Here is a 15,935-nt window from a genome sequence, read left to right as displayed (position 1 = left end):
CCAAACACACAAACTTTCTCCGACAGTACATAACTTTTCGTAAAGATCGCGATGATGCTGTCGCATCATCGGGCGGTGTCGCCATTGTTATCCATAAGAGCATTGCGTGTCAACTTTTCCCGCTACAAACGCCTCTCGAAGCAGTGGCGGTTCGTGCTGTCCTCCTAAACAATCTCATCACCATTAGCTCTCTTTACATACCCCCACATCACAAATTAACGAAACAAGAATTTCAATCCTATATAGATCAATTGCCAGAACCTTATGTTGTTCTCGGCGATTTCAATGCGCACAGCTCCCTGTGGGGCGACTCTCGTACAGACGCGCGAGGTCGTCTCGTTGAACAGTTCCTTTTGTCTTCTGGTGCTTGTCTTCTGAATAAGAAGGAAGCGACATACTATTCTCTCGCAAACAAAACGTTTTCTTCAATAGATCTTAGCCTAGTCTCCCCGTCACTACTGTCTGAACTTGAATGGGAAGTAAACGACAATCCTTACGGAAGCGACCACTTCCCTATACTACTAAGAACATATAAAGAACACGAATGTCTACCACAGGCTCCCAGGTGGAAAATCGATACAGCCGACTGGGAGAAATTCCGAACTCTCACCAGGATCTCATGGGATGACATGTCCTCTTTAGAAATTGATGCTGCCGTTCAGTATTTTACAGCCTTCATTATAGATGCCGCGTCTAAATGCATATCTGAAGTAAGTGGTTTCGCATGCAAACGGCGCGTCCCGTGGTGGAACGACGAGTGTAGGACCGCCCGTAAGAAACAAAACAAAGCGTGGGGGTTGCTACGCACCTCTCCCACTGCGGAGAATTTTATTAACTTTAAAAAAGCAAAATCTGAAGGAAGGAGAACGCGCCGACAGGCCAGAAGAGAGAGCTGGCAGAAGTTTTTATCGGGTATCAACTCTTATACTGAGGAGGGGAAAGTCTGGAACAGGGTTAACAGGATAAAAGGACGACAAACTTATTCACTTCCTCTAGTAAATACACAGGGCGGTACACTGAAAGATCAGGCCGACTCACTTGGGGAGCACTTTGAGAGTGTATCAAGCTCAAAACATTATTCGCAATCCTTCCTAAAATGTAAACAAATAGAAGAATGCAAGCCACTCGTCAATAAATGCCGACAGAATGAACCGTACAATTGCCCTTTTAGTGCTGCTGAGTTGAAAGCTGCCTTGAGCGCATGCAAGAGCTCTGCACCGGGATCCGATAGAATCATGTATGAAATGCTCAAAAACTTACACAATGACACGCAAGTAACACTACTTACACTTTTCAACAATATCTGGGACGCAGGGTACCTTCCAACGGCATGGAAAGAAGCCATTGTGGTCCCTGTTTTGAAAGAAGGGAAAGACCCTTCTTCAGTGGCAAGTTACCGCCCGATAGCCCTCACAAGCTGCATGTGTAAGGTATTTGAAAAAATGATAAATCGGCGACTCATCCATTTTCTTGAACAAAACAAAATGCTTGATCCCTTTCAGTGTGGCTTCCGAGAAGGGCGCTGCACAACCGACCATCTTGTACGTATTGAAGGACATATTCGTGACGCGCTTGTACACAAACAGTTCTTCGTATCGATATTCCTCGATATGGAGAAGGCGTACGATACGACCTGGCGCTACGGAATCTTGAGAGATTTGTCAGAAATGGGCATTCATGGTAATATGTTAAACGTAATAAAAAGCTACTTGTCCAGTCGTACCTTCCGGGTGAAAGTCGGCAATGTGCTGTCACGTCCTTTTACACAAGAAACTGGTGTACCCCAGGGAGGCGTGCTCAGTTGCACACTTTTTATTGTTAAAATGACAACGCTTCGTGCGTCCTTACCACCAGCCATCTTGTATTCCGTCTATGTGGACGACATTCAAATAGGCTTCAAATCCTGTAACCTCGCAGTATGCGAGAGACAGGTACAGCATGGCTTGAACAAGGTGTCAGGGTGGGCAGAGAAAAATGGTTTTAAAATCAATCCTCAAAAAAGTTCTTGTGTGCTGTTTACAAGGAAGAGAGGCCTAGTTCCGGATCCTTGCTTACAAATGTGTGGACAACAGATTCCTGTAAACAAAGAGCACAAATTTCTAGGTGTTGTACTCGACAATAGACTCACTTTCGTCCCACACATTAAACAACTCAAAGAAAAGTGTCTGAAAACAATGAACCTAATGAAACTTCTATCCCAGACTACGTGGGGTAGTGACAGGAAGTGCCTAATGAATCTGTATAAGAGCCTCATCCGGTCACGATTAGATTATGATGCCGTGGTATATAACTCTGCCGCCCCAAGCGCGCTAAAGATGCTAGACCCGGTTCACCATCTAGGCATCCGTTTAGCCACGGGCGCTTTCAGAACAAGCCCAATTGAAAGCTTATATGCCGAATCGAATGAATGGTCTCTCCACCTACAGAGATCATACAACAGCTTTACATATTTCCTTAAAGTACGCTCTAATCCTGAACATCCATGTTTTGATACCGTTACCGATATGACGTGCGCTACACTTTTCAGCAACCGTCCCTCCATAAGACAGCCTTTTTCGCTGCGTGTGAAGGAGCTTAGCAATGAAATGCATGTCCCACTCCTCGAGCATCGCCTAATGCACACAATCAAGCTCTTACCTCCCTGGGAGTGGCAGGTGATACAATGTGACATATCCTTTATAAAAGTTACAAAGCACGCTCCTGAGGCTGAAATCAGAATGCATTTCCTAGAACTACAGCACAAGCACTCCTGTGCAGATTTCTACACAGACGCTTCGAAGTCAAATGCCGGGGTATCCTATGCAGCAGTCGGCCCATCCTTCTCGCAATCCGACGTACTGCATCCCGAAACAAGCATCTTTACGGCCGAGGCCTACGCATTACTCTCTGCCGTGAAACATATAAGAAGATCAAAACTTTCAAAAGCAGCGATCTATACAGACTCCCTAAGCGTCGTGAAGGCCTTGATGTCAGTCTATACACACAAAAATCCTGTACTTAGTGAACTCTACACCGTCTTGTGTAAAGCGTACATATCTAACCAGCGTATCATTATATGCTGGGTGCCTGGCCACAGGAGCATTGAGGGTAACGTTCTGGCGGACGAGATGGCCACGTCAATCGCATCGCAAACTGTTAACCCTACCGCTGCGGTGCCTGTCACAGATCTGAGGCCTTTCTTGCGAAGGAGATTGCGGGACCACTGGCAACGCATGTGGGACGCGGAAACGAATAATAAGCTCCACCTGATAAAACCACAGTTAGGATTCTGGCCCTCTACTACAAAATCGCGCCGAACAGATGTCCTATTCTGTCGGCTCAGAATAGGACACACGTTTGGCACCCATAATTTTCTACTAACCGGAAGTGAGCCTCCAACCTGTGGTAGATGCGGGGAGAGGCTGACCGTGCTCCACGTCCTTCTGGAGTGTCGCGAAGCCGAATCTGAAAGAACAAAACATTTTTCCTTAGCTTACAGACTGCACATCCCTCTCCATCCAGTAATGTTCCTCGGCCCAGAACCGCTTTTTAACACAGACACAGTCCTAGGTTTTCTGAGAGATGTGGTCCTACATGTTATTAGCCCCATGCATTCCTAGCGCTTCCTCTCTTTAGAGGATGCCGCTGGGATAGTTGTACGGTATAGCACATGCCTCCAGACCCTTGTGTTTCAAGGGCTCTAAGGAGGCAGTAGTGCTCTAGCATTTATTATAATCTGATATATTTTACCTATTGTATCATTCTTCTTAAATGCATCGAAATGCTCATAGTACAGGTCATATGTCAACGCCATAATTTTATTACACAGATTTTACGCATTGTAGAGCGTATATTTTAAGGCTCCTTTACAGCCACGTCACACCAATTTCATAGTAATCATAGTTACACTGCACACCCACTACCACAGACATGGCGCTCTTTGGCCATTCCTGGCCCTTGCGCCATAAAACCCCATACATCATCAACATCGTGCAACGTGTGGAAGAGATCAGTGGTGATCCACTCCAGCAAAAGAATGTGAGCCGATAAAAGAGAATTGGAGTGTAGAAGGCAAATGGCTAACTGGTAAAACGACATTGGAATGTATGGGACCATGTGTGGATTAGGTTCACGCACGACACGGATAAGAGGCCATCGGTGGAGGCTGCGTCTCTCTTACGATGGGTATAATATGAGCGTAGTGTGTGAAGGGGCTGCAGATGTTAGTTCGGATATTTGACAGTCATCTAGGGAGGACAAGGTAACACGGGTGGCTGAGCCGAAGTTCAGCAGAGCCAGATAAGCTTCATTCTTGACAACTTCGACAACCGCGTGTGGTAGATCAGATTGTGCGCCAAGACAACGCCAAGAATAGGCAATGCAACGTAATCACTGTCAACGACACAAGGTGAGGGCGTCAAGGGAACATTTGTTGTGGATTGTTGGAGCCATCGCGCGATTCGGTGCGAACTCGTGGAAACACAGGCGTTGAGGTAGTAGCAGCAGTTTCAGGTACAAAAAGGAGTTTCAATTGAAAGACGTTGGTTTCATAGTCGGTGACGGCCCAATTTGTGGAAAGAAAGTAAGTATCCAGGATCAATTTGTATCGGCACTACTCAAGCTTACACATTAAATACACATTAACTACTCGTTAATATTGGAAATACATATAATACTCACCTCAGTTCACTTCAAACTTTGCAAAACCAAGCAATTAGAATAGTCACCTCTAGTCCCTATAATACTAGCGCTCTCCCCGTTGCTACACTCTAACAACATTCTGTCTGTCAAAGAAACTGTGTTGTATAATCTAGGTATATATATTTTTAAGTTATTGAATAATGAAGTTCCTGCATGTATAATCCCTAAAACATGCCTGATAAACGCTAATGTCACTAGATTTGCTTGAAACATTAACCTCATTTTACCTCAGGTGCGCACCAACTATGGCAAACAATCAATTCATATTGCAGCTTTTTCATTTAGGAATTCCATACCACTCTGCATCAACACTTCGCGTTCAACATCCATATTTAAAAAAAAAAAACATCTGAAGAATTTTCCTCTAACAGAAAATATTTAACATTAACTTTTCTTTTTTTTCTTTTCTCTCCTTTTTTCTTCACCCTTATTACTTCAAATATTCCGCTGTTCTGATACCTTTCCTTTTTATTAATAGTCATGTGTATTTCGAAGTTTTTTTTTGTTGTTTCTATTGTTGCATTTATGGTCATGTATATTTGAAACTTTTTTGTATTGCATGTTTGGGTAAAGTGTTCTGTCCGTTACTGTTAACCCTTTCGGCCCTGGTGTCCTCAAATGAGAACAAGACATTAAAGCCGTGGGTTGCGCCATAAACAAGCAAAACGAATCAAAAACAGAAACCCAAATAACTCAGCATGCATCTCCATCGCCATGGACATCAGTTTTCGTGCGCTCGCGTTTGCCTGAGCAGCTGCAAGAAACAACAAAGATGAAAGACGACAACGTCGAAGCTGGACCAAGTAAGTGAGATTTCTTTTTTTTTTAAGTTGCGAGGTGCTGTTACTGGCGAGTTGAGAATTTAGGAGAATGTTTTTAACTCCCTGTAGAAGATATACTTATTTAAGACATCCCGCACGGATGTGGCCCTTGCGCCATAAACCTCCACACATCATCATCATCCCGCACGGATGCGTAGTTGAGTCACCGCATGCATAATAATGTGTGTACTCATTTGAGTACAGGAGGGCTGAGTGGGTGCCGCGTCTCGCATGTTGGGCTAGGGTGGCGCCTTGAAGTAAAGAGACTTCCGTTTTTTTTTTCAGGCGCCGGAATGAAACCTCACTTCCTCTACTCAGCGACTAGGGCCCGCAGGTCTTGATTTGTGCCTCCCGAAGAGGCAGATGAAATGTTCGCCCAACTTGCTAATGGAAATTTATCAGACGTTGGGGAGAATGAAGAATATGACGAAGATGAAGACTTCATTCCTGAAGAAACAGAAAGCGATGACTGCTTCCTCGATTCGTCGGAAACTTCTGGATAATCAGATGAAGATCAACCGTGTAATGAAATGTCATGGTCCAGAAGAGCCTTTGACAAATTATCTGCTGATTTTAGTGGAGTTTGTGACGAAAATGAGCATTGTCCTGGCGAGCTTCCAACTCCGTACGAATATTTCTCGCGCTACTTGCCAAAGAACGTCTTTGTTGAGCTGGCTAACAAAACAAACTCGGTCCAAAAATCGGTCCAAACGAATGAAGAAATACGGAAGCTTATTTCTCTACGCTTGATAATGGGAGTCGTTAAATGCCCCCGTCTGCGCTTATACTGGAAGCCATCACTGAAAATGGCACATTGCCAGTAGTCATGTATTGGGACTTAGAGATACTAAACGAAACAACGGAAAATTGACGTCAGCAAGGAAGAAGTGCCAGCAGCGCATTTGGCTCCATGCGCACACATCGCGCGTGAACTCAGCGGCTTTGTCTTCATTGACGAGTCGGCTTCTTTGACTTATAAAACATCCCAGAATATGCAGGCCACACTGCAGCCTCAAGATTAGCAACTTTTACTGCATCAAAGTATGTTTGTAACATGGAAAATAAACTGCTACAAAAGATCCACTTTTGTTTCTTCTACACCCACTGGGCCCTCATGTCCTCATTTGAGGACATGATCCCAGACATTACATGAAACTAAACACAAACATTTTTTCATAAATTTCGGTTTCTTATGCGGCAAAGAACCGAAATAACATGGTAGAAAAAATATAGGTGTGATAAAAATATTTCAGGGCCGAAAGGGTTAATTTCGTTTAGTTCATTTACTTTTGCTGCATTTGCTCCTTGCAATTGTATAATCTCCTTCGTTAGATATTGTAACTCCTGATCCTGTTTCGCATTCTCCAGTACTTACTTTCTTCCATGTTTACTTACACATGATATTAATGTAGTAATATTGGTTGCTTTAGAAAACGCATATTTAGAGATAACAGGAGGTCCCGATACAGTCATTGACTATGGGACCTCCGTCTGTATATTACTTTTTTATAACCTGTAATCTATAATGCAAAAAAATCAATTTCAATTTCAGGAAATAGAGCAGTTGTCCTGTAGCCAGAGATGGTGACGCGGGCAGTGCGCGTTCCAAAAACGGTAGGCGTGCTCCCGTCGGTGACTCGTACGGCAGGTTACACTGTAAGGCCCGTATGCACAAAATTATGTCCTTACGCTAGAACTTCATAAAAGCAGGTGCAAGCCTATCCTGATGGTGGGAGCATGTTATTAGAAAAAGCGACCCGCCAATGGCAAACGCCACTTACAAAAGAAAAGGCATCCTGATTTCGGCCCGAGACATCTAGTTAAACTTTTCGGTGGATAATTTTTCGCATCCAGTTTAACATTTATTTTCTCGGTGATATCTGGATATCTAACTTTGTCGAAACTGAAACGTGCTGTACGACTGCACGCAATCTTCTACAACAGGGTGGTTAGCATTGAACACGGCGAATACCAGCGTTTTTGAGGAAAGGTTAAAGCAAGGACAACACCATACAGCGATGGACCCTGCACTCTTTCGTGTGCTAGTGCGCAGGTTGCATTTCCCCTGCTCGCCTTTTCTTCTTATAGTCATCATCATCATCAGCCTGGTTATGCCCACTGCAGGGCAAAAGCCTCTCCCATACTTCTCCAACTACCCCGGTCATGTACTAATTGTGGCCATGTTGTCCCTGCAAACACCTTAATCTCATCCTCCCACCTAACTTTCTGCCGCCCTCTGCAACGCTTTCCTTCCCTTGGAATCCATTCCGTAACTCTTAATGACCATCGGTTATCTTCCCTCCTCATTACGTGTCCTGCCCATGCCCATTTCTTTTTCTTGATTTCAACTAAGATATCATTAACTCGCATTTGTTCCCTCACCCAATCTGCTCTTTTCTTATCCTTTAACGTTACACCTATCATTCTTCTTTCCATAGCTCGTTGCGTCGTCCTCAATTTAAGTGGAACCCTTTTCGTAAGCCTCCAGGTTTCTGCCCCGTACGTGAGTACTGTTATAAACTTTTCTCTTGAGGGATAATGGCAACCTGCTGTTCATGATCTGAGAATGCCTGCCAAACGCACCCCAGCCCATTCTTATTCTTCTGATTATTTCAGTCTCATGATCCGGATCCGCAGTCACTACCTGTCCTAAGAAGACGTATTCCCTTACCACTTCCAGTGCCTCACTACCTATTGTAAACTGCTGTTCCCTTCCGAGGCTGTTAAACATTACTTTAGTTTTCTGCAGATTAATTTTTAGACCCACCCTTCGGCTTTGCCTCTCTACGTCAGTGAGCATGCATTGCAGTTGGTCCCCTGAGTTACTAAGCAAGGCAATATCATCAGCGAATCGCAAGTTACTAAAGTATTCTCCATTAACTCTTATCCCCAATTCTTCCCAATCCAGGTCTCTGAATACCTCCTGTAAACACGCTGTGAATAGCATCGGAGAGATCGTATCTCTCTGCCTGACGCCTTTCTTTATTGGGATTTTGTTGCTTTCTTTATGGAGCACTACGGTGGCTGTGGAGCCGCTATGGATATCTTTCAGTATTTTTACATACGGCTCGTCTACACCCTGATTCCGCAATGCCTCCATGACTGCTGAGGTTTCGACTGAATCAAACGCTTTCTCGTAATCAATGAAAGCTATATATAAAGGTTGGTTATATTCCGTACATTTTTCTATCACCTGATTGATAGTGTGAATATGGTCTATTGTTGAGTAGCCTTTACGGAATCCTGCCTGGTCCTTTGGTTGACGGAAGTCTAAGGTGTTCCTGATTCTATTTGCAATTACCTTAGTAAATGCTTTGTAGGCAACGGACAGTAAACTGATCGGTCTATAATTGTTGAAGTCTTTGGCGTCCCCTTTCTTATGGATTAGGATTATGTTACTGTTTTTCCAGGATTCCGGTACGCTCGAAGTCCTGAGGCATTGCATATATAGGGTGGCCAGTTTCTCTAGAACAATTTGCCCACCATCCTTCAACAAATCTGCTGTTACCTCCCCAGCTGCCTTCCCCCTTTGCATAGCTCCCAAGGCTTTCTTTACTTCTTCCGGTGTTACCTATGGGATTTCGAATTCCTCTAGACTATTCTTTCTTCCATTATCGTCGTGCGTGCCACTGGTACTGTATAAATCTCTATAGAACTCCTCAGCCACTTGAACTATCTCATTCATATTAGTAATGATATTGCCGGCTTTGTCTCTTAACGCATACATCTGATTCTTGCCAATTCCTAGTTTCTTCTTCACTGCTTTTAGGCTTCCTCCGTTCCTGAGAGCATGTTCAATTCTATCCATATTATACTTCCTTATGTCAGCTGTCTTACGCTTGTTGATTAACTTCGAAAGTTCTGCCAGTTCTATTCTAGCAGTGGGGTTAGAGGCTTTCATACATTGGCGTTTCTTGATCAGATCTTTCGTCTCCTGCGATAGCTTACTGGTATCCTGTCTAACGGAGTTACCACCGACTTCTATTGCACACTCCTTAATGATGCCCACAAGATTATCGTTCATTGTTTCAACACTAAGTTCCTCTTCCTGAGTCAAAGCCGAATACCTGTTCTGTAGCTTAATCTGGAATTCCTCTATTTTCCCTCTTACCGCTAACTCATTGATCGAATTCTTATGTACCAGTTGCTTGCGTTCCCTCCTCAGGTCTAGGCTAATTCGAGTTCTTACCATCCTATTTTCACGGCAGCGCACCTTTCTGAGCACGTCCACATCTTGTATGATGCCAGGGTTAGCGCAGAGTGTGAAGTCTATTTCATTTCTAGTCTCGCCGTTCGGACTCCTCCACGTCCACTTTCGGCTATCTCGCTTGCGGAAGAAGGTATTCATTATCCGCATATTATTCTGTTCCGCAAACTCTACTAATAACTCTCCCCTGCTATTCCTAGTGCCTATGCCATATTCCCCCACTGCCTTGTCTCCAGCCTGCTTCTTGCCTACCTTGGCATTGAAGTCGCCCATCAGTATACTGTATTATAGTAGCGATGCCTAAATGTATCACATTCGAAAAGAGGAAATATTTCTTTGGCGACAGGCGACTTCGATCTGACCCACGCTTCTTGCATCGAAGAGCGTTTTGGCTTGCCACAGAGCCCAACGCTCTCTGGCAAATTGCTTGACTTTTCGATGTAGTGATGATGTGCCCTAAAGGACGTCGCAAATGGTGTCAAAAATGATGACTACAACCATATTGGCCCATACGTGGCAGTATTATTTTGCATCGTTGCCACCGCTACTCGCCACTGTTGTGCTTTAGAGCGTTGAATAGCTATTAGCAAATGTTTTTACCTCACATTATTGTTCAAAGAACTCCACACAGCCAAAATCTTCACACCCTGGAACAGGTGTTTCTTTATGCCGTTCACGCGTATGGCGGTGCACGTATGGCCTAGAAGCTGTGGTGCGTTACAGAGCAGAAGCACCTGCCAGTGAAATTAAGCCTGAGACACCGTGAGACACGACACTGGTGTTTTGCAAGACGGAAAGGCGAAGCGAACACTGCACAACAAAGAGCTCTGCAACAGCGTGTCGCAAAAGGTAAGCAGGTGTCGCTGTCTCGAGTATAAAAGCCCACTTCGCGCAGCCAGAGGTAAACATAAGACATTCGGCTGCCCTTCTGCGTAACTTTGCGGATAGCAGCTCTGTCGACTACTTGTGCGAGCCTCGCAACAGTTGAAATGTTTCTAAAGGTGAGGCTGGTTATGATAGCGTCTTCTGAGCAATGCAAGAATCAGTTGCCCACATATGGGCTGTTTCACTTGACTTCAGCCACACTTTAAATGTATGCAAATGCTACGTACCTGGACATAACCAAGGTAATGTTTGCTGTCGCTTGGCGATGCTCAGGTTGTTTTTTGCAGTCCGCCCAATTGGATAATGAGACTTAAATAAGCAGCTTCTCAATTATTAAGGGCGCATTAAAAGTGTGAATGAGAAAATTATAGAGCGACATGAAATATTTCCGATGAAGCTTTCTGTTGCTCAATACGTGCTATATAAAAATGTTTTTCCGAGTGCGACAAATGCTGCGAATGCGCGCAATACTGCCGCGCGACTGACCGCTCGAGGCACTTTGCGTGTATTCGGGGGCTTCTTTCCCGCTGGGAAAAATTTTATGCAGCACGTATTGAGCAACAGAAAGCAGTATGGGAAGTTTCTCATGTTGCTCTACAACGTAGTCACTGACACGTTTCATCTATTTATAATTGAGAAGTTGATTAACCAATTATCACTAATTATCTAGCTAAGCGGAATAGAAAAAATAACCTTACTGTCTCCGACTGCATTCTTTCTGTCTAGCTACGTAGCATTTCCATATTTCTAATGTTTGGCCTAAGTGAAACACCGTGTATACTCGTTGTGACGTTTAAATCAATATTTGGGTGTAAAGTGAACCAATGTAGTGCAAAGGTACTTGTCTACTAACTTAGTTCGTGTAGTAAATATATTGTGGAGCTCTCTGTAATGATCGTAGCACTATCGTGAGCAGTATGTCCGAGTTGTATGCAGATGCATTCGAAACGGCACCCACATAATCCACTGCATTTTCCCTTAATCCCAGGCACAAGTGCTGCTCGTCTACGTCGTATTTCAAGCCTACGCCCTTGACCATCACCAACCGAACCAGGCTGGATACACCGGGGTAGGCTTCGCGGGCTATGCTGCGGCACCGGCACCCTACGGAAGATACGACGCCTATGCCTCTGTAAGTGTCAAGTGTGTCTTTAATATCACCAGTCTTCGTCGAACTTCAAGAGAGCGAAAATCACGCGTGTCAAACGCTTCCGGAGTGAGAGCTCATTATTCATTGACACTCCCTTCAACATTCAGCAATGTGCCTCTAGACGTTGGAACTTTGATCCAACACGAGCCCCGTGGGTCACGCATGGTCCAACAAGTTGATGAAGCTTCGAGTTCATGCTGCAATTTTGTGTCCCACGTCAAGCTTCAGCTCAAGCTGAATATGAGCTTGAATGTTCACCGGAAACATGTTAAAGCAAAGCTGTGCAGCTTCTGTGAAAGAGGCATGTGAATGCGGCACAGGCTTACTCTAACATGCGAGTACATGCGCTCCCAGGGTTGATCGTCATCATGGCACGGCGACATCGTACTCAAGCGAGCACTTACCTTGGCGCATACAGAGAAACGTGTGGTAAATAAATGATCTGGCGGTTCTTCAAAGTTGCGAGTTTGAAAACCTGCCATAGTCAGAAAATTTATAGGATTTTACGTGCCAAAAGCACTTTCTAATTATGGGGCACACCGTATAGCAGAGGACTTCGGAAATTCCGACCACCTGGGGTTCTTTAACGTGCACTTAGACAAAAGTACACAGGTGTTCTCCCATTGCACCCCCTACGAAATGCGGCCGTCGTGGCCGCGATTCGATTCCGCGACCTCGTGCTCCGCAGCCCAACACCATAGCCACTTAGCAAGGACGGCGGGTAAACTGCCATATTTAATGTCCTTAATTAAACAAATGAAACTTTCTAGTCAGGTGTAGATGACAAAGTAAAATTTTAGGAGTTCCTTTTAAAGGCGCAGCTTTGTTCCGTTACCCTGTGTAAAGGAAGCTTCACGCATTACGACTACACTGATTTATTGTGTCGTTTGAGGGGGCTTGGCGTTCAATGTGCGCATATATACGGTTGCTGTTAATACAAATGCTGCAAAATAAGACTTGAGGCCTAATTTGCTGAATTATTCTGGAAATAAAGCAAGGAAACCAAACGCCATGCGTGGAAAGTCGAATCACGTGTGACACGTATGACGTCGCGCACCACTACCAGCCCAGACACTTCATAAACTGCTAAGACAGATCTATTAGCGTTTGGTCAGCGTAGATCTGCGCTAGTAGCGACCTTAGGTATTTCGGAGGTTTTTATACGTTTATTGTAGGGCGACAATTACTCGAAGGACCAACCCGTTCTTGTTTTTTTTTCGAGGCTGCTGTTGCAGATGACGTCGGCACGTCTCATTAGCGCACGAGAGCAATCATATCAGCTCCTAGCCATCACTAGTTCATCACTGGCTGTGCACGTGTCTCTACTCGTGCCCAAGAGAACGAGAGTATTAGCAGCATAGCAACAAAAAACTGATATCTTTAAAGCGTAGGTCTGTTGGTTGTACATTTATTTCGTTTTGTGATGACAGCGTAAACAAAGCCGTAAATTGTGCAAATCTCTCGGTCTCTGCTCTAAGACATTAAGTGAATAGTAGCTGAACTTGGTAATATCAATCCTCTATTGTGCTTTAGTTTGTTTTTTTAGCGTCAGCATAGCCTACTGGCGAGTCTATTTTTGCATAGTGACACTCAGCCGAAACTGCCGAATCGTATTTGATGTTAACTGAGACTCAGTCAAGGCCCTTGGCGACACTGTCAAGGCTTCTTTTCACATACAAGCTTGCTACAGTTATTATTGTACGCTATAAAACTTTGCGCAACATCTAAAACTTCTATTTGTCGCGATATCTTGCAGCCACCTCATCCGTACAGCTTCGGCTACGACAATGTGGACGAGTATGGCAACCGGCAGTTCCGCAGCGAACAAGGCGATTTCAAGAACGCCAAGACCGGCTCCTACGGTTATCGAGACGCGAACGGTCTCTACCGCCGGGTCAACTACGTGGCTCATGCGAACGGCTTCCGTGCCACCGTGGACACCAACGAGCCGGGCACCGCCCCTGGTGCCAGCGCCGACGCTGTGTTCAACGCTGCGCCAGTCGTCCCTCCGGTTCCTTCAGGAGCTGCACAGATTGGTGCACCCACAGCCTTTGCTGCTAGGGCAGCATCGGCTTACAACGCTGGCGGCTACAGTGGTTATGGCAGATACGGATACAACCCCTACGCAGGCGCTGCTGCAGCCCATGGTAACGACGCGTACGGACGTCAGGGATACGCTGCCAGCGGGCCAGCACTTGGAGGATACGCTTACGGCGGCAGTGTTCCTTACAGCTACAAGGATGCTGGCTATGCAGCCAGTTACGCGCTGGTCGGCTACGGCACTCCAGTTGGATACGGAAGTTGGCCTTCTGCTCATCATGGACACCGCCACCGTTAGTGAAATCTGTTGCAGTGTGTATGTAAAGTGTGCCTGAGCAGTTCGATATATAGCCTCGTTCAATGTGTATACTCACAGAAGCCCAGTTGTGGAAAGGAATAAAAACATCAAATTTCAGGTCATACGTGAAAGAAAGTCATTTTTCATATTTAGATTTAAGTTTAGCTTTACCGTAAATGTTAAATATGAGCGTGATACATATTCATGACGAGGTCCGAAGCAAGAACTGCGAAAAGGCCTCCTATCAGAAGTGAACAAAACAATTTCAGTAAGCACAAGAATGAATGCAAGGTGAAGCTTAGCAGGCTTTATGCTTATACAATTTTTATGGCACCACTGTTCCAGTCGGCGTACAGTGTAGTTTAACTTATCTAGAAGTTGAATGGATTTTATGGCAGATGTTACAATTGTTGTAGCGTCGGCGCAAAGAAGGCATTTGCAATTATATGAATAACTGGGTAGATCATTAATAAATGTCAATAATATTTACAAGCCTCATGGATGTTATTTGCAGATATGTCATTTCAGAAACGCCTGGACAGCGTTAAAACATTCGACGCTGTCATGCGGCATAAAATTGTTGCACACTTCTTGCAGCGTTATTGCATTCCGCCACCTTCGGAACGCGCCGCCGTGACTGGGATCGAGCCAACGACCTCGTGTTCAGGAGCACCACGCTGTGGCAACTGAGCTACCACAGCTGTTAGTGCCACATCTAGTAACAATCTTAGAACATGCGCCTTATAACTCTTAGTAAGTGGAGGAACTGACAATCGAAGGAAGAATTGGTGCGATATAGTCAGTATCGGCCTCACACAAAAGCTGAAGCCCAGAAAGAAAGTGACCAAAATTACATACATCGGCCCCACTTGTTGCTCAACTATGATAAAACGCTAGGCCTGTACAGACTGGCCATAATGTTCCTACAGCAACCATCACGCGCTGAACTATTCGTATAGGAGATAAGATTCAATATATTAATACTGGTTCACATGAATTCAGACCAATGAGAAACAACAAATTATGCAATATAGGGGAAAACTTGCTTAACGCAATTTAAATACATAAATTGATAACTTTCGCGCATATGGCGTTGCAGAAACGATGGCAGTGCTCCAGCCATATGCTCCAATCATCAACGCGGAGTTTCCAACCAGCTCCACTATTTTGAGATATCCGCCGTCAAAACAGCAAAGACTTCAGTACCGCCGATTTCTGTCATGCGCTGCTATAAGCAAGAGTTTGAGCTATACTGTCACGTTGTAGCGACGGTGAAAAACACCGTGACAAGACTGTGAGTCGGGAAACTAACTGTTTATAATGCGCATCTTTACCTAGAAAAAGCAAGCGGCACTGAAAGAAGAACGATATCAGCGTGCAGACTTGGTGGTTGTCGAAATTTATGAATTGGAGGCAGACAACGCTAGAAAGCTGGCACAGATGGCGACCCGACTCAACGTTGCCTCGATATTATCAAGCCACCCGGAAGGCGTCCATGTCAACATGCAAATGATTATTTTCTGGCGGAGTGCTGTAATATAATTGCTGCTGAATGATATCAAGCACTACGTCACATTGTCTACACTATTAATGTCCAGAATATTGTGCGCGCGCAAGAAGGAAAATCAACCAACATCGAATAACAGTAAAAAAAATGCATTCGTGCTCATTAATCCTCCTTCTTACCTGAATATTTTCGTGTGCCTCCGTGGACTTTCTCCCCCACAACAAAAAAAGTGGTTATTAGCCGTATACGGCTCTAAACCGCTTAACAACGACTGACTTCTCGCCTTGTTGAAACATTTTTTCACACGGACACAGGAAGGGACGCATACACATGTGTGTCCCTTCTTG

At 44.7% G+C, this 15,935-nt stretch overlaps 1 protein-coding gene across 1 annotated transcript in view; it reads left to right on the top strand.

Moving 5' to 3' along the window:
* The window catches only part of LOC126539709 (uncharacterized), a 328,196-nt gene extending 313,623 nt beyond the window's left edge, over positions 1-14,573 (top strand). Inside the window, exons 4-5 of the mRNA XM_072286644.1 lie at positions 11,582-11,725; positions 13,500-14,573. Of these exons, the coding sequence (XP_072142745.1) occupies positions 11,582-11,725; positions 13,500-14,081 (726 nt within the window). The 3' untranslated portion in view covers positions 14,082-14,573. The remainder of the gene's footprint in view (positions 1-11,581; positions 11,726-13,499) is intronic.
* Positions 14,574-15,935: the final 1,362 nt, after the last annotated feature.

This window comes from Dermacentor andersoni, chromosome 2 (assembly GCF_023375885.2).
Source record: "Dermacentor andersoni chromosome 2, qqDerAnde1_hic_scaffold, whole genome shotgun sequence".
NCBI lineage: Eukaryota > Metazoa > Arthropoda > Arachnida > Ixodida > Ixodidae > Dermacentor > Dermacentor andersoni.
This window is presented reverse-complemented; position numbering and strand designations above follow the sequence as displayed.